The sequence below is a fragment of the Otolemur garnettii genome, unplaced genomic scaffold (assembly GCF_000181295.1).
Source record: "Otolemur garnettii isolate 467f Iridium unplaced genomic scaffold, OtoGar3 scaffold00006, whole genome shotgun sequence".
Lineage (NCBI taxonomy): Eukaryota > Metazoa > Chordata > Mammalia > Primates > Galagidae > Otolemur > Otolemur garnettii.
This window is the reverse complement of record NW_003852401.1, coordinates 34487098-34512282: the sequence shown is the minus strand read 5'-3', so window position 1 is coordinate 34512282 and position 25185 is coordinate 34487098. Positions and strand designations below refer to the sequence as shown.

General features: G+C 43.8%; 1 protein-coding gene across 1 annotated transcript in view; it reads right to left on the bottom strand.

Annotated features, from left to right (window-relative positions):
• The window catches only part of PCSK5 (proprotein convertase subtilisin/kexin type 5), a 430298-nt gene that overhangs the window by 40529 nt on the left and 364584 nt on the right, over positions 1-25185 (bottom strand). The window contains exons 25-29 of the mRNA XM_012813041.1: positions 15210-15252; positions 11841-11977; positions 9878-10078; positions 5352-5432; positions 1123-1206 (exon numbers count right to left, since the gene is read on the bottom strand). Of these exons, the coding sequence (XP_012668495.1) occupies positions 1123-1206; positions 5352-5432; positions 9878-10078; positions 11841-11977; positions 15210-15252 (546 nt within the window). The remainder of the gene's footprint in view (positions 1-1122; positions 1207-5351; positions 5433-9877; positions 10079-11840; positions 11978-15209; positions 15253-25185) is intronic.

The following is a 25185-nucleotide window of genomic DNA, read 5'->3' as shown; positions in this document are numbered from 1 at the left end:
GCTTTGAACCCACCAGCCTTGTTATACTTGGTGGGCACTGTAACCACTGTGCTATGGGCGCTGAGCTTTTTTGTGGTGTTTTGTTTTTATAGATATGGAAGCACTTGGTAATTTACTGAACTGTTAGTTGTTGCCCTAGTTCCTCCTCCCTCCACTATCAAACACAGTATTGGTTGCTGAAAAAGGAAGTAACCTACAGGCTTTTTCTCTTCTTATATTGTTTACCTTAAGTTCTCATTCTGCATAGAACATTTTCAAAGAGTGGGAGAATGTTTATTTAGTTAGTTTTTGAGACAGAGTCTCACTTTGCCACCTTGGGTAGAGTGCTGTAGCATCATAGCTCACAGCAATGGCCAACTCTTGGGCTCAGGTGATTCTCTTGCCTCAGCCTCCCAAGTAGTTGGGATTATAGGTGCCCACCACAACGCCTATTTTTAGAGATGGAGGTCTCGCTTTGGCTCAAGCTAATCTCCAACCCATGAGCTCAGGCAATCCACGCGCCTCGGTCTCCCAAAGTGCTAGGATTACAGGCATGAGCCACTGTGCTGGGCCAGGCCAATTATTCTATGTTTGGTAAACATGGGGTCTCTCTCTTGCTCAGGCTTGTCTTGAATTCCTGAGCTCAAGCAATCCATCTACCTCGGCCTCCCAGAGTGTTAGGATTACATGTGTGCGTCACTGTGCCCAGCCCTAAGAGAACTTTTAAAAATGTCAGGTACCCATAGACCTAGCAAATTCTTTTTCTTTTTTTAATTTTTTTTTTTTTTTTTTTTTTGCCATTTTTGGCTGGGGCTGGGTTTGAACCGGCCACCTTTGACATATGGGATCGGCACCCTACCCTTTTGAGCCAAAGGCACCACCCAGACCTAGCAAATTCTGCAACCAAATCAATTGATATCTTACTTCATCATGCTTTTGGGCTAAGAATTTTTTTTTAATCCTTTGAAAGCCAGTTTTTATTACTAGTCAATGTTTGGATCCCTGTGTGTCTCCATACTAGCCACTATGGTGGGAATGGAATTAGACCAAAGACCTACAAAGCTCTATTTACAAGGACACCAATGTACATGGGTTTAATGAATTGGCCTGACCCGTGCCGCCTCCCATACCCTCCACACCAACCTTTTGAACAGGAAGTGCACAGAGTTGCAGATCCCTCGCAGGTTTTACAAGGAGAATGACAAGACTGGTATCTTCTGAAAATGTCTGTATGGGAAAGAAAGAAGTCAGCCTTTGAACAGGCCCATGGTGTTATAATGTTACAAAAGATCTTGTGGGTAATCTAGTCTGTCTGCCACCCAAAGGAGAACCCCTATGATTTTACTTAGCTAATGGCACCCTCCCATTGCCACTCTGTAGACGTCATTTACTTCTTTCTCTTACTCTTTCACTGGCAACTGATTATCAAGACTTTCTTTGCAAACTTCCCGTGACAAGGAATGTGCTATCTTATAAGATGGCCTTAAATACTATGGGGATACTTGTTTCATGTATTAAAAATGTGTGGGAGCATATGTATATCTGTGTGTATGCACTCATGAATGTCAAAGGCAATGGCTTCTTTTCCTGAGACTCTTGGATGACCCCTGCAACGGGATTGTCACAGAAGTGTTCCGCATGGCTGTCACTTTAAGGAGATAACTGAGAATTCACTGTCCTCCTGTGGAGAAACATAGTTTCTTTATTCCTTTCTTTTCTTTTTTTTTCTTGTGTTTTGTTCTTTGAAAACCAGAGTTCATTCTTGGTCATTGTCTAGGTCTCTGTGTTCTTCAGAGTAGCCACCGGGGTATGCAGCCTAAATTGATCTCATCTTAAATTGGTCTCAAGTCAACATTAAACATCAATAGTTAGCCCATGCATGAGTTTTGCTGGTTAGGATTGAAGCAGGCTGTCCCAGGTTGATACGCCATTAACCCAGGAAACATTAGAAGTGTCCCCTTCTCCCCTGGAGGGCCCAAGGGCAGGCTTCTCCAGGAAGCCACCAAAGCAACTCCACGGGACAGTTTCAAAGACATACAGAACAATCTCAGAGACATTACTCCACCAATATATATGGAGATCTTGACTAAAGCTCAGAGATTGCTCAGCAATCAGCGTAACTCACACTGGGGAAAATGAGAAAAAGAAATTCTAGCTTAGACCATGTGCTTTGAATGACCCTGGCCCTCAGCCTGTTGTTGGCGTTGATCATTCCTCTCTCGTCTCCCCTTCTCCCTTCCCGCCTTTCACTTTCCTTTTTGTCCCTGAGAGCCAGCCTGATGTAGATGGACTTTTTAGTCACACTTGCCTCCAGATCCCAGCTGTGCCCTGTAAGGGCAGGGTAACCATGGATACGCTAATTAAACTCTCAGAGTCCCACTTTCCACATCTTTAAACAAGAGAAAGTGATTCCTGCTTTATGGGATTGCTGTGAAGACTAAGTGAGATAATGTGCGTCTAGTAGAAAGGTCCTCTCTCTGCCTCCTGCCTGTCAGGTTTCGCCCATTTCTGAGACTTGTTTCATTTCCCTCTCTCTGTCCTCTGGTTCAGATCTGGAGTGGTACCTGGAGGCACTGCTGGGTTTCTTTTTTTTTGAGACGGAGTCTTACTTTATCGCCCTCAACCTCCAGCTCTTGGGCTTAGGTGATTCTCTTCCCTCAGCCTCTTGAGTAGCTGGGACTACAGGTGCCTGCCACGATGCCTGGCTGTTTTTTGTTGCAGTTTGGCCATGGCCAGGTTTGAACCCACCACCCTAATGTGGAGCCGGCGCCCTACCCACTGAACCAAAGGCGCTGCCCAAACTGCTGGGTTTCTGTGACAGCTCTCATGGATTAAAAACCTGCCGAGCCTTGCTACAGAGGATATGAGATTCAAATAGAGATGATAGATAGGGACAGAGGCAGAGACAGAGACAGAGACAGAGACAGAGACAGAGACCGAGATTACCTATGCTGCCTATGGAATTCCTGGATAATGACCTAGTTTGGAGAGAAAAGTTTGCCCCACTTTCCCAGTGTACCAATTAAAGCTGATGATCGATTTGATGTGCTCTCCCTGGGGGACCTGTTAAGGACCTAATTTGGCCTCGTACAGAGCTATCTTAACTATCAGAATTGTCACAAAAGTGTTCTGTGTGACTCCCAAGGTGCCCAGTTCCATCCCAGAAAGTTTTCTTAACTTGACAATATCATTTAATCCAAAGGAGAAGCCAGCAGAAAGATGAGCGACAATTCTGATGCTAATATCAGTCTAGATTCATACTGACAGCTAAGAGCAGTTATTCAAAGAATGACACAATAGTATTCATGAGACAGAGAGGTTTGGCTTGAAAAGGTTTGATGTTATGTGTCCAGGCTACAGGCTGATTTCGTTGTGATGTTATCATTTACATACAAAGATATGATATTAATCTTTTCATATTTATATAAGACTTAATGTATACATCTACACATACATACATATTTTTAATTACAGGTATCCCATATCTGGCAATTTGCTATTTTACTGCATACATTTGGTATAAAATTCTGCAATGTCCATGTTTTCCACCAGAGGGAGCGCTATACAAGCAGTTAATTTTGCAATCAGGCCTGGGCTGGGGAAAAGTTATCTCCAGCTAGAGTTCTTCTTTTTTTTTTTTTTAGAGAGAGCCTCAAGCTATCCCCCTGGGTAGAGTGCCGTGGCTTCACAGTTCACAGCAACCTCCAACTCCTGAGCTCAAGCAAGTCTCCTGCCTCAGCCTCCCAAGTAGCTGGGACCACAGGCGCCCGCCACAACGCCCGGCTATTTTTTGGTTGCAGCTGTTATTGTTGTTTGGTGGGTCCGGGCTGGACTCGAACCCACCACCTTAGGTGTATGTGGCTGGCACCTTAGCAGCTTGAGCCACAGGCACTGAGCCTCCAGCTAGAGTTCTTTATCATACAAGATTAGTGACTTAACTTCCCTGAGTTTGACCATGATCATAGTTTCTCTTTATTTTTACCCCAGAAATTCTAGATTGGATCAGAACTCAACAAAAAAAAAAAAGAAAGGAAAGAAAGAAAGAAAGACATCATTTCAATCAAGAAAGCATAGTGTCCATTCTTCAGAAATGACTTTAGCTAAAGCAAGGGGTTCATTTTTTCTATTTATTTTTTATTAAGTAAGTAATACTCCCATCATTCAAAATGGAGAAAAGGCATTTATTGGGAAGTCTCTCTTCCAATCCCTTCTCCATCTTTTTTTAATACAAACTATCTCTATTCACACTGTTTATCACTTGCCATTTTATTTTATTTTTGAGACAGAGTCTCACTATGTCACTCTTGGTAGAGTGTTGTTGTGTCTCAGCTCACAGCAACCTCAAACTCTTGGGCTCAAGCAATTCTCTTGCCTCAGCTTCTCAAGTATCTGGGATAACAGGTGCCAGCCAGAATGGCTGGCTATTTTTCGGTTCCAGTTGTCATTGTTGTTTGGCAGGCCTGGCCTAGGTTTGAACTCACTAGCTCCGGTGTATGTGGCCAGCGCCTCAGCCACTGAACTACAGGTGCCAAGCCCACCTTGCCTTTTTAAATAAACAAGCAATTATATTTTGGAAGTCTTTCTTTATCAATACATAAAGAACCTTCTTGTCCTTTTTTATGGCTCCATAGTATTCCATTGACTGGGCATAATAGTAACTTCATTTCAATCATCTACTGGTAACCACTTACATTTTTCCCAAGCTTTGCTATTGCTTTTTTTTTTTCTTTTTCTTTCCTTTTTTTCTTTCCTTTCTTTCTTTTTTTAGACAGTCCCACTATGTTGCCCTGGGTAGAGTTCCATGGCATCACAGCTCACAGCAACCTCAAACTCTTGGGTTTAAGCGATTCTCGTGCTTTTTCACCTCCCAAGTAGCTGGGACTACAGGCACCTGCCGTAATGCCCAGCTATTGTTCTGTTGCAGTTGTCCTTGTTGTTTAGCTGGCCCTGGCCTGGTTTGAACCTGCCAGCTCAGTGCACGTGGCTGGTGCCGTAGCCACTGTACTACCGGTGCTGAGCCCAGGCTTTGCTATTTCAAATGATGCCACAGTGACTGGACTTGGGAAGGTAAGACATGCTTCTTTCGCCTATTAAAGATCCGCAGAGACAAAGGCTTTTTTGATAGCCTTCCTCAGCCTGACCACCTGGCATGTCAAGAAAACTACTTTACAGAAGTTTCCACTGCTCAACTTTTTCACGGTTTTCCCTCTGAGCACCCACTGGGAGGTTCTACTCACGGCCCCTCCTCTCTGCCTCTCTCTCATCACCTCTGCACCCCATTTGCTCCTGGCCTCCCAGCTTCTTGGGTTGGTTTCAACATAGCAGAGAAGTTCTCTGCCGCTGTGATTGTCACTTCCCTAGTTCCCTGTTACCTCTTTTCATTTGAACCTTCCACCTTCGTCGGTCCTGCCGCAGGCTCCTCAGTAAAGATGGGTTTGCAGTGGGCACAGCTTCTTTTTTATTAAAAAAAAATAAAGTTGTTTTCTTAATGAAAAAGGATAGAGATGATAAACTTCACTTATAATCCCACCACCCAGAAATGTCTGCTGTGTATATTTTGCCACAAAGCTTTTTCATCTTTATATCAAATGAGTATAATTACATATATGTATTTTGTGTAGATGTGTGATCATTTACATGTTCTGCAGACGAAATACTGACCCTCTACACTGCACTTAAAACAATAAATCTTATAGGCATTTACTCTTTTTTTTTTTTGAGATAGAGTCTCACTATGTCACCCTCAGTAGAGTGCCATGCCATCACAGCCCCCAGCAACCTCAAACTCTTGGGCTTAAGTGATTCTCTTGCCTCAGCCTCCCAAGTAGCTGGGACTACAGGTGTCCACCACAACATCCGGCTATTTTTCATTGCTGTTGTCATTGTTGTTTAGCTGGCCTGGGCTGGGTTTGAACCTGCCAGCCTCGGTCTATGTGGCTGGAGCTCTACCCACTGAGCTATAGGCACTGCCCCATTTACTCTTGTTATTAAAATTCTCTGTAAATACTTTAATGTTTGCATAGTTATTTGTACAAACCATAATTCACTTAATTTTTTCTTTTGTCACTTTTTTTGGGTTACCTTCTTCTCTTCCTTTTTTAATTATAAATAATGCTGCTGTGAACATGTCAGGACTCTGCCTCTACAGCTATTTTTCCCAGACCTGTATTTCTCTCTAGGCCCCCCAAACTGCTTTCATTCATGAGCTAGGGAATATTGCTTTAGAAGGAAACTAAGTGTTAAGGCTGGATCAGGTTAAAGGGTGAGAGAGCGGATTAACTTTTACTATGTCATATGTGGGCCAGATACTTTATTATGGTATCTCCCACATTAATTCTCAAAATGACTTTGTGTGAGGTAATTTCATGTTTTCATTGTACGGATGAGGAAATCGAGGCTCAGAGAGGATGAACACCTCGGCTCAAGGTTACACAGCTAGTAGAGAACAGCTGGGATTTGAATTCAGGTATGCCTAACTCTAAAGCCCACATCTGCTAGAGAGATTTTTTTCTGTCATTGATTTGGCTTTTAAAGTAGTCTGATAGAGGTGTCAAACCAATGGTGTGCTGGTTTGAAACAGTTCTCTAGAAAATCTTATAGTATTTCTAATTTCCATGCCATAAATATTCCCACCTATAACTGACTGTAAACTGTCAATAGTTTAAGAATCCCCCTAAAAAAGCTCCTGGATATCAATGCAAGCTGATACAAGAGGCTCCTTTAAAATAGTATTGGGCCACACGTTTAATTACTTGCTTACCCAGGGACATGTGTTTTCTGTACTCGGTGTTCTGGTTGGTTAACTAAGTAAAAATGGTGCTCTTGTTTCCAAATTAAGTGAAGCAGCTGTATATATCTTCAAATTCCTTCTAAAAATCAGATTTCTGTGGCATCTTTGAAGTTTTCTAAAGTTCAGTTCCTATTAGGCAACATATCTCCCCACTATTGAAGTTGATTTTTTTTTTCCATGTGCGAGTAGCTTGCAGTGTTTGTGACTGACTCTGGGATTCCTATCTTTCCCCAAGCATAGGAACTGAGATCAAAAGGCAGGGTAGTGATAAATTGCTAGGATGTGGTTAAAGACAAAAAGTTAATTCACCATGTCTGCGCTCTGCAGATTAGACTATCAGCAGAATATGTAATTAGAGCCTACTAAAACATGGTTTTAATCAATGATGGAAGTAGGTGGGTCAGAGAAATGTGCAGGAATTACTCCGAGGACTTTCCAGCACTACCAGGGGGGAAACCACTTAAGAAACTCCAAATGATCTAACAGTAACAGAGGAAACTGTTTCCATTCCCAACAATGGCTTTAGGAAACCAGCTGAAGCCATCATTCTCTTTAAAAGCCCATGGCCCGTCGGATCCAAACATGTCTACCAGCAGTGGCTTTGTGTAATGCTTGAGCCACTGCTGAAGCCATTTGTGGCCTGTTTGATATTGGTTTTATTCTTCCCTTTTAAGGACACAGGACTAAGGAATCATTCAAGACAGTCAGTCCATCAGTGACTGACACAGTCACTGAACATTTGAGCAGTGATTTCTTGGTGGCTAGAAGAACAGAGAGTTGGGTGCCATCTTTGGGGATCACTCAGTCTTGGCTGGAGGACTTGTCAGGCACAGTCTGATACACAGAGGGATCTGCATCCTTGGACCGGGTAGAAGGTATTCCCTCTCTATTGGTGGTTGACAATGAATGATGCTCTCTCGTGGTTGCCACTCTCATTCTGATTAGTCACCTTATAAAAAGAGGAGTTCAGAGAACTATTTCCAGGGTATGTCCCCAGCCCATGCTGATATACTCTCATAAGGTTAGTCGTAGTGTTTGGGTCTAAACCTTATTGTTTCTACTGGAGAGCATTGTGAGAAAAGGCTCACAATGAATTGTAGTTTGGGTCATCTTACTTTTCCTACCTGTATCAGAATCTGTGTTTTTAAAAAAACCTAAACAGAATAAAAAAACCTTGTCAGTACCACCTAGGCAGTTACAGTCTCTCATAAACACTCTGTCATTTGTCTGGGTTTCTTCTAAATTGACCCAGGATGACTGCAATCTGCTTCCCATCATCTGAAAGGTGTGGCTAATTAGTGTTTGTTCTCTGGAACCCTCCACTCTCCTATTACACTTTCGACCTTGTTTTTCTTTAAGGAAAAGAAGTTGGGAGAAAGATGTAGGCATTGGCTCAAATGCTCCCGGGGCTTTATGGAATGCATCTCCCGTCTACTATCCAGTTCAGCGCTGGGGAAGCTGAGCCCTGGCCTTACCTTGCTTAGGGAATAAATGTTTTTTCCTCTTTGCTAATGGTCTGCAAGTCTTATTTCATAGATCAGAGAAATGGAAAAGTACGGTTCTGCCATTGAATTTGATTGCTTTTGTCCAGCCATGAGAAACATTCTCATCTGCTTCCGCAATCCCTTATTAGTATGAAATCCCCAAATGGACGAATTCCTTCCTCTTTCCAAAGCATTGCACAGCAATAGTAGAAAATACAGAGGGGTGGGGAGGGCACTCTGACAAAGGGGAACAATCAAAGCCTGGTTTCTGCTTGCAAAATGCGTAGTCCAGTTGAAGGGACGTGTAATCATCTGGGGAATCAAGCCCCCTCTGACTCTTGGCTCCCTGGACCATCTCATCATCTGGACGCCAGATAAAATACAGATGTTCTCAGCTACAAACACAGCACCAGACCATTTTCCTCTTGGCTCACCCTGTCTCTTAAATGCCTGAATGCCAGACAAACTCGTTCGCTATAATTCACGGAAGATATCCCAATCTGGACTGAATGATTTTCTTCCCCGCTATGTCTCTGAAATACATCCCGTGTACTCCGTGGCCTTTGGCTGCTGCGCTTGTGATAGTCTCTGAGCTTCACTTCCTTTAGGTCACATGTGCAAAGTTGCCACAGTAGACAGCAGCCACAGGCATCCTTGCTCTCACACCTAGGAGGAGCCTAAGCACTGCCTCTCCCTCAGGCCCTCCGCAGACTCGGCCTCCGTAGCCCTTTCCGCTGCTGTGGCCTGTGCACTGAAGTGACCCTTTAACAAATGCAGGCCTCAAAATCCAGTGGACAGCAGCTCTTGTTTTCATGAGTGTCTCTGTGTAGAATGTGAGTCAGAGTTTTCCAGCAGTTGGAAGGTTTTGTTTTGTAACCATCTCAGAAGTGGAGAGGTCACTGAAAGTTTGTAATCACCTTGCAAGGAAGCCCATAACTGAGGCAGAAATGTGAGGAGGCCAATTCCAAAGACTCCTAAATTCTAAGGAGGAACGAAGCCCTGCAGGTCTATCTTGCTAGAGTCCCGGCCCCCTGATCTTTCTCTTTCCTGCTCCCTCAGAAGCACCCCCCCACCCCCCCACCCCCCGTCCCCATCTGCAACTGGGCAGGGCCACTTTTAAAAGGCAAGCTTGCAAGTTAGCAAGTTCTATAACTCATCCAGAAAGATCATCTGTTTTAGCAAAAATTCTAATACATTAGAGCAGTTCTTCCTCGTCTAACTAGAAAAGCCTGCGCTATGGGACAAGTTTCCTTTACCATAACAAAGAGATACATGTACGTGACCGCAGCTATACTGAATATTTTTTGAAAATAGTTGCAGGGCCTTTTCCCTGTACGTCCCTTCTTTACACAACCTCCCTGGGTTCAGGTAGAGACTCCAGCCCCGGACCCATCACAAATGGCCGCTGGGGCTCCCCCTGCTGGCCAGGTGCCCACCGCGGCTTCCTACCCTCTCCCAGCCCTCGCACCCAAGAGACCCGGGAACGCCCCAACTTCATTCTCACTCCAAACTCTAGATTCGCTGCACAGCCTTTCTCTCCTGGCTGACTCAGAAAATCAGGGTTAAAGAAGGAGGAGGGCAGCGTCGGCGTCCAGCCCCCGCGCTCTCTTCGGGCGGCACATACCATTCCAGAACTGGCCTTCCACCTGGCTGTGGGCGGGGCGCACGCACGTCCCCTGCAGCAGCTGCAGTCCTTCTCGGCAGCTGCTGCACTCGTCGTAGCCAAGGCCGGTGCAGGTTTTGCAGGCTCGGTGGCAGGGCTCACATTCTCCCATTTCTTGGTCACCGTAGAAGCCAGGGCCACATTTCCTCACACAGCTGCCACCTACGTGAGATCAAAGGCAGGAAGCATGAAGGCTTAACTCTGGTCAGCCGACCTTGGTGGCACGTGCAAAGCCAGGTTCTGTTTTTGGTGTTGTTTTTTTTAGCTAAAATTATTTTTGTAGAGACAGGGCCCTGCTATGCTGCCTTGGGCAGTGTCAGCTCTAGGCCTCGAGAGATGCTCTCACTTTGGCCTCCCAAAGTACGAGGATTACAGGAGTGAGTCACTGCTCTCACCCAAGACTGAGTTCTAAAAAGGCTGAAGGATGTTTTAGGAACATTTCTGTTTGTATTTGTATTTATCTATCTATCTATTTATTTATTTTTGAGTCAGAGCCTCACTCTGTTGCCCAGGGTAGAGTGCCATGAAGTCAGAGCTTATAGCAACCTCAAACTCTTGGGCTCAGGCAATCTCCTTACCTCAGTCTCCTGAGTAGTTGAGACTCTTGCCACCATGCCAGGCTATTTTTTTCTATTTTTTTAGTAGAGATGGGGTCTTGCTCTTGCTCGGGCTGGTCTCGAACTCCTGAGCTGAAGCAATCCACCTGCCTCAGCCTTCCAGAATGCTAGGATTACAGGTGTGAGCCCCCATACCTGGCCAGTTTGCATTCATTTTTAAAGAAACCAAGATAGCTTTAGCTTACCTCAACCCATGAATGTGTTTTAATAAATCTAACACTTTATCTAAGTCGTTTTTCAAGGGAGAATTTAAGTTGGCCATCCACTTAAAGAGTTAAGAGCACTGAATAGAGAACTTTACGTCCTTGAGGCCTTGAAAAATGACAAATAAAATAAATCTCTGTGTAGAGAACCCCTGAAGATCATAGTGGGCTGTCTGTCTCACTCTTTGTCACATAAACATTCTAGAGAGCTGGGCTGTCAGTTCTTCAGCTGGAGACTCACAGTATATTACTCTCCTAACTACCCATTTTCTTTTCTTTTTTTCCAGTTTTTGGCTGGGGTTGGGTTTGAACCTGCCACCTCTGGTATATGGGGCCGGTGCCCTACTCCCTCAGCCACAGGCGCCGCCCTCCTAACTACCCATTTTCATCACATGCAATGAGTTGACAGAAACCTCAGACAAAGGATCTCGTTCAACTCTTACATTGCACAGGAACATATAACATGGGGTACGTCTCAAGAAAAAGGTCAGGGTTCTGAGTATTCCAGGTGACTTCAATTCTGAAACATTTATCTTCAGCTCCCTCCCTGGTTCTTCCCCCCTTCTTCATCCTGTTCGATCTCCTTTCCATGAGCTTGGAGATATTGGAGAGTAATTAGTGAAATATGAACTATGCTTCAGTAATGAAAGCAGAAAGAAGTAGTCCTGGCTAAAGTGTATTTATTTATTTATTTTGAGACAGAGTCTTACTAGGTCGCCCTTGGTAGAGTGCTGTGGCGTCATAGCTCACAGCAACCTTCAGCTCTTGGGCTTAGGGGATTCGCTTGCCTCAGCCTCCCAAGTAGCTGGGACTACAGGCGCCTGCCACAATGCACGGCTATTTTTTGTTGCAGTTGTCATTGTTGTTTATTAGGCCGGGGCGGATTCCAACCCACCAGTCTCAGTGTATGCAGCTGGCGCTGTAACCACTGTACTACAGGTGCCGAGTCTAATGTTTATTTTCAAACCAAATTCAAATTCCTCCTGGGACTAGAGGTGCCAGAGCCCAAAGCCCGGAACCCCATCATATGAGCACTCGGATTTCGGGGTCTGGGTGAGGTCCTGAGTTTACTCCTCGCTTTGCACAGCGCCATTTCCCACTTACCCGAGAGGAAAAAGCCCTCTTCACACCAGTAACACTCATTCTGGTCACAGTTGCCACAGTTAGTGTCGCATGCTTTGCATTCTGCTTGCTCACGGAAGGTCTTCTCAGGGCAGGTTTTATAACAATGGTGTTCAAACCTAGAGAAAGTTGCAGTTTCTTCCGTGAGCTATGTTGTTGTACTTCTCTTAACCACATCATTTTTAATCTCCTTATGTATCTCTAGGCAGAGATTTTTAATGGGCATAGATGATTGGATTTTAAGGGGGAAAACTCCCTCTAGGTCTCAACCACCTCCTTCCCGAACTCAGAAGACTTCATCAGGGAAACTGGGGCAGGGCTGGGGAGAAGCAAAGGGGTGCTGATACTTGGAGCCGTGGAGGGCTGATTATGTGTCACGTATTCACTTGTTTAACTCTTTTGCACAAATCCCATACAGTAGATACTACTTTTATTTCTTTCTTTTCTCTTTCTCTCTTTTTTTGAGACAGAGTCTCACTTTGTCACCCTCAGTAGAGTGCCGTGGCATCATAGCTCAGAGCAACCTCAAACTCTTGGGCTTAAGTGATCCTCTTGTCTCAGTCTCCCAAGTAGCTCTGACTATAGGTGCCTGACACAAAGCCCAGCTATTTTTTTTTTACAGATGGAGATTTGCGTCTGCTAAGGCTGGTCTCAAACACTACTGAGCTCAAGCTACCCACCTGCCTTGGCCTCCCAGAGAATACTTACTTATCTTTAATTTCTAGGTAAGAGAACAGAAGCTCAAGGTTATATGCTCAAAATCATATGGCTAGTTAAAGATGGGATTGGAATTTTAACCAAAATTTGTGTGAACAGATTGCTAGTGTGATTTGCCACATGGTAGCAGCTGGGGCTTATGCCTGAAACAACTCAGTGCTGAGTCCAAGGAGCTTAGCAGAATCTGTGGACAGATTATTAACGATAATAGGGAACTGCCTCAACTTTCATTGTACATATTTTTAAGTAATAACCTGCTGTTCTCCTTATGCAGCACAATGTGATAATTCAGACTCCACTGAATTACAGGCTCACCCAAAGGTGGACTGAATGAAGTTCACCGCTGACCCTTCGATGAATTTCAAAGCATCAACAAGATATCAGGGGAAACCTTTGCATTTCTGGCAGAACCACTTCTATTGTAGAGCAATTCATGAGCTGTGTTCAAAGTCACCAAATGCCCTGAGAGATTATACATGTGTGGTTCTTAAAACAATTATCCCATGTTTTACCCTTAGTGATACTAGAACGTATTCTTTCAGTGTTTTTGTTTCCGAAAGGGTTTTATGAAACCTGCGCGTTAGTGAGTCACAGGGACCTGAAGAGGTTGATAGGTTGGCTCCAAAGCTTATCAGAGGATGCGCTCAGGTTGCAAAGGAAGTAAGAGCAGGTGAGGTGTATTCAGGTGCCAAACGGGACACCTGGGAAGAAGTTAAGGAGCAGTTAAGCTGGAAAGACACAGAGTTGTTAGAAGGATGAAGAGGAGAATTCCTCGTTCCCTTCTGCGTAGTTGCTAGTTTTTAAATTCGACTCTAAACTCTTCTTCCTTGGTTCTTCAAGGAGAGTTTCGTGCCCCCACCATGTGACCTCACCGAGGAATGCTTGCATTTCTGCTTGGGGATCCTGTGGCAGACTGTACGCTGTGTAAATGTCAACTATGAACATGCTGGAAATTACTTTGTGCTGATGAAATGTCCTCTGGTCTACCTTGTAATCAAACCCGGGAGGATCCTTGTCGTCCCATCTCCCCTGTTTACATGGAATGGTTTTTTCCTTTATTACATCATAACTGTGTACGTTGCTGCATTTATGGGGTACAGAGTACTGATTTGGTATTCAATGTGAAATGCTTACGTTGAACTGATTAACACATCCATCACCTCGCTTACTTATTTGTGGTGGTAAGACAACGATACTTTTTTCTTAGTAGTTTTGAAATGTATCATTGCATTATGCACATTAGTTGAAGAATTTTTTTTTTTAGAGACAGGGTCTCTCTGTGTCACCCAGACCAGAGTGCAGTGGCATTATTACAGCTCACTGCAGCCTCAAATTCCTGGGCTCTAGTGATCCTCCTACCTCAGCTAGGATTACAGGTGCAAATCATACACCTAAATAATTTTTTATAGAGATGGGGGTCTCACTGTGCTGCCCCGGTTGGTCTAGAATTCTTGGTCTCAACTAACTACCTCCCTACTTGGTTTCTCAAGGCACTGGGATTACAGGCATGAACCACCTTGGCAGACCCTAACTGTGACAATAATTTAAATTAGTAGGTTAAGAGTGCAGTGATGTGAGGCCCATTCAAGGTAGAGCATAAAAACCTATATGGGAAAAGTTGGATTAAAATTATAAAGCTAAGTAACGACTGGGGGAACTGATCACTTTTAATATACTTGAGTTTGTTGGGCTTCCTGCCATCTCCCATCCTCCTCACCGCTTTTACTGTCTGCTCACCGATGACCACATTTCAAGCCCCTGGATTGGATGGAGGGGAGAAGAAAGGTGGTGACAGGAGGAGGTGGCCCACTAATGCTGAGATGTCCCAGATTTAGATCTGCCACTAGCTTGTGGTACAATGTGAGTGGAGCCCAGCAGTTCGCTGAGCTTCAGTTTTCTGGAGATTTGTATCAACTCTGTGTTACTGACAATCTCGCTGGAAAGATGCACAGAAGAAATGGATGTGAGAGTTTGCCTATCCCCAGACTCCTTATGTCACTTTTGCCTTATCAGGGGCTTTCCTTTCCTTTTCTTCTCCCTTCTTTTCTTAGTTTTTCTTCTGGGAGAGGCAACACTGTACACTGGAAAGGAGGCGAGAACAGGAAGGGGAGGTGATGTTGAAACACGCCATCTTTGACTCTGCAGATTTTGATTAGAGAATGTTGAGGGTGATGGGTACCTGTGTTTCATTTACCCTGGTGGCCTGTGTCTCTCATTACTGAGGACATGATTAAGAGTTAATGTAGCACCTGGCTTCACCCTGCAGCATCTGACTCTGGTTACGGACAAGGTCTCCATGCGGCCATTTGAGAGCAGCTTACTTGGGGTCGGGTATATGATTAAGGTCTGCCCATAAACAGTAAGATCTGAATTTTGGTAACTCATGGCGAGATTCCTAGACACCAGTGACTGGCTGGAGGACTTCCAGGATCAAGAAAGAGAAGGCCTCCTTTCGAGGCAAGAAAACAGCTGGGTTCTTATTGCTAAATCCAAGAATTGCTCATTAATACCCTGACAGGACAGAGTTGCTTCAGGCTGCAGGGCCTTTTTGCTTTAATCACTGGATTGAAGATTAAGTCAGTAATGCTTAAACTGCAGAAAAGTTAGTGCCACGACAAAGAAGGCCAGACTTACATGTAATAGCCCATAGCGCATGACGTGCAGGTTCCTGGATCATCTGGAAAAAAATATGATAATGAAAAGTAATTATCACCGAGAGTTTGTCATTTGGAAGAATAAATTTTGGAAAAGTGGCTTGAGACAAACAAGGCTTCGACATCGTTTCACAAGATGTACTGTCTAGAAATGATGTTTAATCAGATTGCATCCTTTTAATTATCATTAGTAATGAGATATACACTAGGATTAATCTCCAGGGATTAAAGGTAGTAAGAGTTGTCTTAGATGCTTGGTCCTGACTGGTGGGGAGGAACAGGCATAAGCTACTGGGTCTTCAAATTACAGATGAACAACCACCTACATTAACATCCTCCTGACCTCTGCTCAGGTGGTGGCATCAAGCACACCCACAGACAAGTGTTCGGAAGGGGCTGTGGGCTTCTGACCCCGAATTTCCATGAGTTACTCCAGCCCAAATACTTCTGATTACTGGGGGAGGAGGCACCTTTGAAATCTGAACTATTATTTTTCCCAAGTATCCACAGCTTCATGTTCTGTACTTCACAACCCTTTTTAAAGAAACCATCTTGTTCTCATTAAAAGTAATGATTCAACGTGTCCCTATTGGCTCAGAGAAGGATCCTTTCCTGCAGCTCCAGGGGACTTTGAGAATCACCATCTTCAGTCTGTTTCTCTCCTCCTAACACTCCCCGGAAGAAGCAACTCTCAGATCTAATTACTAAGAGAATTCAGCGACTTCCTCTGGCCTGCAGTTCACGCTCTTTCCTAAAGCATTTCTCTTGGTTCATGAAGGTTTTATTTCACTTTCAACTTTATCTACACAACATAAACTATGTTCTGTCAACTTTGTTCATGATTTTCCATTCCATTCTACTGGGTGTCCCCAAAGTTGCCATACATAGGGGATAATGGCAAATTGTAGCTAAATGTCCTTTTATTTACAAAATATTTACAAGATATTCTGTACGTGTTGGCCACGTCTTTTTATCCACACATGATGTCTTCGCCCTCACTCATGGCAAACATGTTCCAAGATATCTGTCTTCATGTGTCTGGCAACTTTTGAGACACCCTTTCTTGTGGACTCTATTCTGGTTTTCTCAAAGACTCCATTTATGTGGCAGACACAGCTTCACCCAAATCTTTAGTTGCACATTCATCTCGGGTCCTCCTAGGGATTTTGCAAGATGACACTGCTATCTATTCCACAAAATGTTGCACCAAAAGTTACAGTGAGAAAACTTGTAGCAGAGTCTCCGCCAGTGAAGCAGGGATCCTCAGAACTTTCTGGAAATAGCCTGGCGATAGTGAGTGGATAGGGAATTGGCCCAGGAAGTTGGGTTACCTGTCTCTAGTTTGAAGTTTAAACTCAGGCTTAACTATCTTGTGAATGTGCACAAATGTCACTCTACTTTTTGGGTCCTGGTTTCTGCTTGTGCAAAATGAGCTGGTTGGACAAGGCAGCTTGACTCTAGTTCAGACTCCCTAGAAATCAAAGATTCTAAAGCTGAGTCTAGCAGGTAGCTGGCCTATCCTGGCGTCAATGCCAGTTGACCGTTCTTGACCGCCATTCATCTCTCCGTTCTATGTATGAATGTTCTCATATACAGCACCAGAGTTAAATAATTATAACAGAGACTGAAAATACTTCCTATCTGCCACTTCATGGAACAAGTGTCCCCACTCCTGGCTATAGCACCATCAGGTCATGACTTTGTCATGCTTATCTTTGGGAGGTCACATGATGTAAATGTAATTGTCTTAACAGCTGCTTCCAGAGTTCCTCTTAGGGTGAGAACTGTCTATATTTAGGAAAATGCCTTGTTAAGCTACTTGGGGTAGAAGTTTAATTGGAAGAGTTGACAGAGAGCCAAGACAAGCAAAGGGATAGAAAGGCCCTTTTGCAGGAAGCTGTGATTTGCTCATGGGAGGGAAATGGTTTTTAAATGTTTGGGTCAAGGTAGTTCGTAATAGGTGACTAAAACAGGACAGTGAACTGAAGCCCAAACCAGGCTAATTAAGTAGAACCAGGAATCTGAAGCGAGAGGTGCCTATGAGGAAGAAAAGCTCCCTGGAGTTCTTAGAAATCTTGAAGAAGACTTTTTGCTTCAACAAGCCACAAACTGAGGCTCTAAATCCATTTCAAGGGGTTGCAGAGGCCCCAGTGAACACTGTGGCTCCCCTGGGCTAGTTCATGGCTTACTATAAGTCTATTTTTGCATCTGTCTTCTTTTCAGTTCTTCTCCTAAATAACTTCCTACCACTCGGCTTGCATTGGGGCAGCTTGCCTTCCTCTGCCTGTCCCCGATGCAAATAAATTTGACTTTAACAGTTTTGCTAATTTGGCAAGGGCTGGGGAAATTCTAATCCTGTTCTCTAATGTTCTGGTCATCTCTCTCATCTAGGAACTTAATGAGCTTGCTCTCTGCTCCTTTAAGCAGGTCACTGATGAAAATATTAAGTAGAAATGTGCATACCAATGTAATCTTGAGTTTGGGGACTTTTCCAGCCCAATTGCACAGTGAATTTGGTACCTTTGCAACAGTTTGCATAAATGAATAATGCATAGATCAAGAACTGTGTCTTAAAACATCTTATGAATGCCCATTAGTTTTTCTCATTATTACCAGTTGTTCTAAAGAATGACAATTATTTTTTAAAAAAAATTTCCACCCCAGAAGATCCACAAGTCAGACATAAGCTAAATGGATTTAGCTTGACCACTGAGAGGCTGCAGTTACGGGATTAAGGAAGAAGGTTATAACCCCAAACCTAGACTGACTTTAAGTCAACTTGGCATTGACATAGTCAGAAGGGGTGGTTTAAGGAGAATGATGAAATTTCCTGGGGCATCTCTGTGTGTGTGTTTGAGTGTGCGTGCATGCACGGTGAGGGGTCACAGGGAGGGAGTCTAAACAAGCTACCATTGTTAACTGTCTTGGAAGGTGTTACCCAAAGTCGGATGCTTAAATAGCTTTGGTTATTTGATCTTGTCAAACTTTGGAGCTGAGAGAGCATATTTTTAAGGGAAGATGGGGCAAGTTCAGTCAGAATTCAGAGAGGGCCTCACTTTTGGAAAAAAGCCTTCAGAAACAGTTGCTGGCTTCCAGCTGCTCACATCCCTGCTAAGGAGAACGTGGGAGCAGATGCCTCGCCAAGGCGGGGAGACAGCCTTCTTTATTGAGAAAACTCATTTTTAGTGTCTCATTTTTACAGGGTTGGGTGGGGAGGACTACACGTCCACTATGTCTTGAGGGCTCTTCAGTGGCCCTGGGTCACCTCACTGTGTCCTCAGGATGATCTGTACTGGAAGTCGTTACCAACTCACTGTCCCATGGAGACGTCCTCCTGCTGCCTGCCTCACGTGACGTCCACGGTCAGCCTAGGCTCTTCACCATTTTACTTGGTTTTCACTCATACCTGTAGCCTTCACCACTGAACATGGATGGGTGAAGGGCCACAGGAGAAGCTAGGCACATCTTACCTATGAAATATATTGGAAAGCGGGTATTTGAAACTGGAGATGGAATTGAACATTTTGGAAAGTCCAGAGAAGAAACATGTATTTGTATGGTTTGCATAAACTTTGTGTCCCATAATTAAGAATACATATAAGCTAAAATGCCTCTAATTTGCTTTTTCTAATTTTATTGTTCTGTTTATTTTTCATGAAACAGAAGGAACACTTTGCCTTAAGGAAGTGCCTTTTCCCATAGCATATCTCTATATGCCAGAATTAGCTATGGATTAGATATGAAGCGTAGGGAGAATTGCCTCTCTGCTAAACTGTAAGGGGAAGCTGACCGCAGGGTACTCCTGTCCTCCCTTTGGCTGTTTCCTTAAAGCTTCTAGGGTTTTGTCCATACCGCATGCTAGCCAAGCCTTCCCTAGCACTCCTTATTAAAACCTTTCTGTCCTGGGTCCCATTACTGCAAGGACCTAAGTTCTTAGGTTACTGCCTAAGATGCTGTGCTGATGTGCATGGTAAATAGACGCCCCGAGGAGACTCCTAGGCTCCCACTTCTCTCTCTCTCTTCTCAGGTGTTCTAGATTCCTTAGGTCCCTTCCACTTTGCCTCTCTTAGGCCACATCCATGAAACATTACCCACTTCGTTGTAATACTGCATATTACAATTGTAATATTGCATATCTGGAGACTTGTTTTTCCTAGCTAAAGTTAATCTTTTGGCTCAGCTGCCTTCCTTGGTCCAATCATCTAGAGACTATTCTCTACCAAACTCGGGGCTCTGTTCACTTTTCCAGGATCCAGCTTGGCTAATGTCTCCCATACTTAGGCAAAGTATTAGACCAAAGTCGTGCTCTAATTGGCTTCTTCTAACTTTATTATTCATCATGTATGTTTATTTTTCATTTGAGGAAGACAGAGGAAACTGTCTTAAGAACAGGCTTTTACCGTGCCATATGTGCTACAATTAGCCATGGATTAGCTATTCGCAGACTTCTAGTCTGTACCACTCTGCAAGTTCCATCAGCAACAGAAACTAAACCAGTCAGCTCCAGACTCTCTTGACTGATCGGTCCACGGATTTAAAGAAACTAGCATGTACCCACAATGCATGTCAGCTCCACACTATGGTAAAAGCCTATTCTTTATTATTGATTAGTTATTGTTATTTATTTCATACTATGCACGAAGACCTTACATATATGAAGAAGATGTATTAAAACAGAACATTTAAGAGAATAACTTAAAAGTAAATGTGAACATAAGTTCTATTTTCTTTTTTGCAGCCCAATGGCTTGTTTTTGCCTACCTCTTTGTGGAGACTGGTGACCCCGGGTACACATGACCAGATGCCACATCTGAGCTAATAAGTTCATATTTAACCTTGCGAAAACATGTTTTACATTCAGTTTCTTAAAGTTGTAACTGAAAGGAAGGACTCCTGCATGTACATGAAGACCTCATGTACACATGTGTGGAGTGTGCAATGATCAAGTCAGGATATCTGGGGTATCCATCACCTTGAGTATTTATCCTTTCTATGTCTTGGCAACTATCTTCTAGATATTTGGAAATATGCAATATATTGTTGCTAACTACAGTCTACTATCAAACATTAGAACTTCTTTATTTTTTCATTTTTTTGAGACAGAGTCTCACATTGTTGTCCTTGGTAGAGTGCTGTGGCATCATAGCTCACGGGAACCTCAAACTCTTGGGCTCAAGTGATCCTTTTTTTTGAGACAGAGCCTCAAGCTGTCACCCTGGGTGGAGTGCCGTGGCGTCACCTCACAGCAACCTCCAACTCCTGGGCTCAAGAGAGTCTCCTACCTCTACCTCCCAAGTAGCTGGGATTACAGGCACCTGCCACAACACCTGGCTATTTTTTGGTTGCAGTCATCATTGTTGTTTGGCAGGCCTGGGCTGGATTCGAACCCACCAGCTCAGGTGTACGTGGCTAGCGCCTTAGCCGTTTGAGCCATAGGCACCGAGCCTCAAGTGATCCCTTTGCCTCAGCCTCCCAGGTGGCTGGGACTATAGGTGCCTGCCACAACATCTGGCTATGTTTTAGAGACAGGGTCTTGCTCTTGCTTACACTGGTCTTGAACTCCTAAACTTAGGCAATTCACCTGCCTCAGCCTCCCAGAATGTCGATTACTGACAGAATCACCGACATTCGAATTATGATATCTTGTTCACCTACAATTTTCAAGTCAGTAGATAAACAGAAATAAAGATGTGGCCAGACATGGTGGCTCACAGTTTACCATAACAGATTTAATAAGAATGAAGAAGTTTGAAAGAGTGTGAGAATTATCAAAATGTAACACAGAGACTTGAAGTGAGCACACGTCGCAGGAAAAATTTCACCAAGAGCTTTGCTCAATGCAGGGGGGCCACAAACCTTTGATTGGTAAAAAGTGCAAGATCTGTAATGCTCAATAGGGCAAAACGTAGTCAAAGGGGGCCTGTCTGTCCGTTTATACGGGATGGGCTAGTAAACAGCCATTGACAATTGTATTTCTCAAGAGTATTTCATAACATAGAAATATATTCATGACAGACTATCTGAAAGGATGATAATCCATATCTATGTATGCAAAAGGATGTATATATACTATATCCATATTTATATATATAGGTATGGCTTTAGAAGAAAAATGTTAAAATGTTAGTTAATAGTCAGCTCTGAGTTTTTGGTTTAAATCTCCCATTTTATTTAGGTACACATATGTATGTTTCTAAAGTTTTAAAACAAATGTCTGCAACGGAATTGATTAAAGCACAAACGTGATTAAGAAAAGAACACGCTCAGGTTCGGAGTTCCAGGCACCATATGGGTCACGTGCCGGGAAACAGTGTCCTCCCACCGCTCTCCCCCGCCGGAGTTCGCCATTTCCCTATGTTCTTTATTTGATTTGATTTTTCTCCTTTCCTGCCCACTCCTATTTTCTCATCTTTCCATTTTGTCTCTCAGCACTTCCCAATTCTACACCCCCAGGACAAGAATGACGTCCTTTCATGGGTGTGGTTACAACAGTGACAGATGTTTGCATAAGCTCCTTGAAAAAGATTCACTTTTAAAATAAATTGTTTTTCTGGTATAATCCGGTAAGGGAGGCAGATGAATAGGAAATGGGGTTATTCTTGGCTCTGCCTCTGACTTACTAGCCAGACTAGAGGCGGTCATTTGGGGCAAGCATTCTTACACAGTTCCCCAGGGGTGCACCTGCGTCCTTGGTGGGGCCTCAGCAGAACATCGACCCCCACTGAGATGCCCTCATGCTGCTTCTGAGGGGAGAGACAGCATTATAAACAGCCAACACTTGAATTGTTTTGAGAGATAATTACGTAAATTGTCAAGAATGCATATTGTCCCAGAGTAAATCTGCTTCGTGCTTAGTGATTGGACAAGACCTACAAATCTGCAGGAGAATCACTGACATTCTTCAATCCACCCACAGATGATGAATTGGGTAACAGATTTATATGCCCAAGAGTACAACTAATGATAAACCCCAAATTGCACTAAAAAATACCTAATTCAAATAAGGCTTGCACTTAGAATTCCCTCAAATAATGAACACTCAACAAGAAAATGGATCCTTTGACAGTTTTACCAAAGCAGAAGATTTTTCTGGAATGTTCAACGGTGCCGGAATAGAATATTTGGTTAGGGGGGGTCTGTTGATGATTTTCAATCATGTTGTCTGCACCGTTGTCCAAGGATAATGAATAAATATTTGAATTGGCAGTAAAGTAAATGGTGCAGCTGACAATGGGGCAGAACCCCCTGGAGGGACGCAGGAGTAGAAAAGACTGAAATAAATAATTGAAATCACTGTCTATAAATGCTGGCTAAAAGAGGGCTCAGCCCTCCACCACTGGACTCTAGTCTTTACCACGTCTCAGATTCCAGCAACGGAATATTCTAATAGGCAAGCTGTTTGTGGACTTCACGCTTGTCCAAGCCCACCAGCAGGTGGAAGTCGTGAATGGATGCGTGCAGCTGGTTCCTCCCTACAGCTGCAGGTTCATCCACGCATTCACTTATTCTGGAGCTTTCATTTTAGAGAGGAAAACACAATAAGAAAGGAAAATTAGTAAGTATTAGCATGCAAACAAAATATAAATCTTTCTTCAATGAGTGCATCACAGACACCAAAATTCAAGCTTTGTGGAATCAGGTTGTTCTGTTTTGTTTTGTTTGCCTCTATCTCCGGTACCAAAGAGCACTGTCTGAGTGTACACGGCAGACGCTCCAGAAATCTGCATGTGAAGAAGAAAAACACACAGGTAAGTGTGGAAATTCAGAGAAAGGGATAGAGAGCGATGAGACTGGGGTACAGAAAAGAGGCCCTAATTTAGACAGGCTAATTATGGAGAGTATCTTCCAAGAATTGACATTTGAGTAGAAATCTGAATTATAACAAGGAGCTAGTCACATGAAGTTCTCAAGGTAGGGTGTTCCAGACAGAGGCCTGGGAAACCTTGACCTATTCAAGGAACACCAAGAAGGCCCACAGGGCTGGAGGAGGTGGAGAGAAAGAGGGAGAGCCAGGGGATGAGGCCAGGGTCAAGGGCATTTTATCTGGCAACTCTAACTGTAATAAGGCAGGACCAGATCCAATCGGTTCTTCCAGGCCAGGATGAGATGTCTACATTCTAATTTAAGAGTAATGGGGAGCTATGAGAAGTTTGTTTTAAAAAGACCTGATGGGGTCTGATTTACCTAAGAAGATCATTGTGGGCCCTGTGGGGGAAATGGCTTACTTAACTGTAGAAACAGTTGTATCTACTAATTCTTGCTAAGTAAGAATTCCAAGCAACATACTTGAAAAACACTTTTTTTTTTTTTTCTGAGACAGAGTCTAACTCTGTTGACTAAACTAGAGTGCTGTGGTGTCAGCCTAGCTCACAGCAACCTCAAAAACTCCTGATTTCAAGTTGCCTCAGCTGCCTGAGTAGCTGGGACTACAGGCACCCACGACAATGCCTGGCTATTTTTATTTATTTATTTATTTATTAAGTGGAGATGGGGGTCTCACTCTTACTCAGGCTGGTCTTGAACCCCTGAGCTCAAGCAATCCTCTCACCTTAGCCTTAGGGGGTCTTGAACCCCCTTGCTCAAGCAATCCTCTCACCTATAATCTAGAGTGCAGGATTATAGGTGTGTACTGCCATGCCTGGCTGAGACACACTTTTATTTTATTAATTAATTTACTTTTTAGAGACAGAGTCTTACTATGTTGCCCTCAGTAGAGTGCTGTGGCATCATAGCTCACAGCAACCTCCAGCTCTTGGGCTTAGGCGATTCTCTTGCCTCAGCCTCCCTAGTAGCTGGGACTATAGGTACTGGCTACAATGCCTGGCTATTTTTTTTTTGTTGCAGTTTGGTTGGCCTGGGTTCGAACCCACCACCCTTGGTATATGGAGCCAGTACCCTACTCACTGAGCCACAGGTGCTGCCCTGAGATACGCTTTTAAAAGGAGGAATTGATTAGAGATAAACTAAGACTTCGGTAATAAAAAAGTCAACGTTTGAGAGAAACAAAAGATTTAAAATCAAGAAGATTAAATGACAAGAAGTTATGTGTGTGTGTGGGGGGGGGTGGCGTAAAGATGTGGGATGACTCCCTGGCCCAGTGTGAGCAGCTGAATGGCTGGGAGAGGAGGAGAACTCCGCAGGGGAGTAGACACAGGAGTAATAGATAAATACTGAACTGATCAGGTACCACAGTTTGTACACTGCTTTGGATACTGTGAGACGTATATGTGGATGAGAAAGGCAACCCCTATCCCCAAGCAATTTGCAATATGGTGAGCAATAATAAACAAGGGTAATCAGAGAGAAACCACGTTGTGGCAATGATGGAACAGAAAAACAAACCTCTCATCTAGCACATGGCAGAAACATTAGTCCTGGCTGAAAGAAACCAAGGTTTGATTTTCCCTCTTCTCTCCTCCCACTTAATTGGGCTTTTACCTCTGTCTCCCTTTTTTTTTTTTTTTGAGACAGAGCCTCAAGCTGTCCCCCCTGGGTAGAATGCGATGGCATCACAGCTCACAGCAACCTCCAACTCCTGGGCTCAAGCGAGTCTCCTGCCTCAGCCTCCCAAGTAGCTGGGACCACAGGCACCTGCCAATGCCCGGCTATTGTTTGGTGGGCCTGGGGTGGATTTGAACCTGCCAGCTCAGCTGTATGTGGCTGGCACCTTAGCCACTTGAGCCACAGGCACCAGAGCCTTATCTCTGTCTCTTAATGAAAAAATTCAGGGCATTCTTATTATAGTTAGAGTTGCCAGATAAAATGCAGAACTGACATGGGAACCCGAGGACTAAAGTTTTAGTATAAGGATGAATGAAAAATAAACTTCTCAGGAGAAAGAGACAAGAACAAATTATCTTGGTCTGAGTCCTGGCACAGGGTAGTGTACAACAAAATAACAACAAAAAGCTCCTCTGAGAATTGGCAACCATACGCTGGAGCTCATATGGATTTAT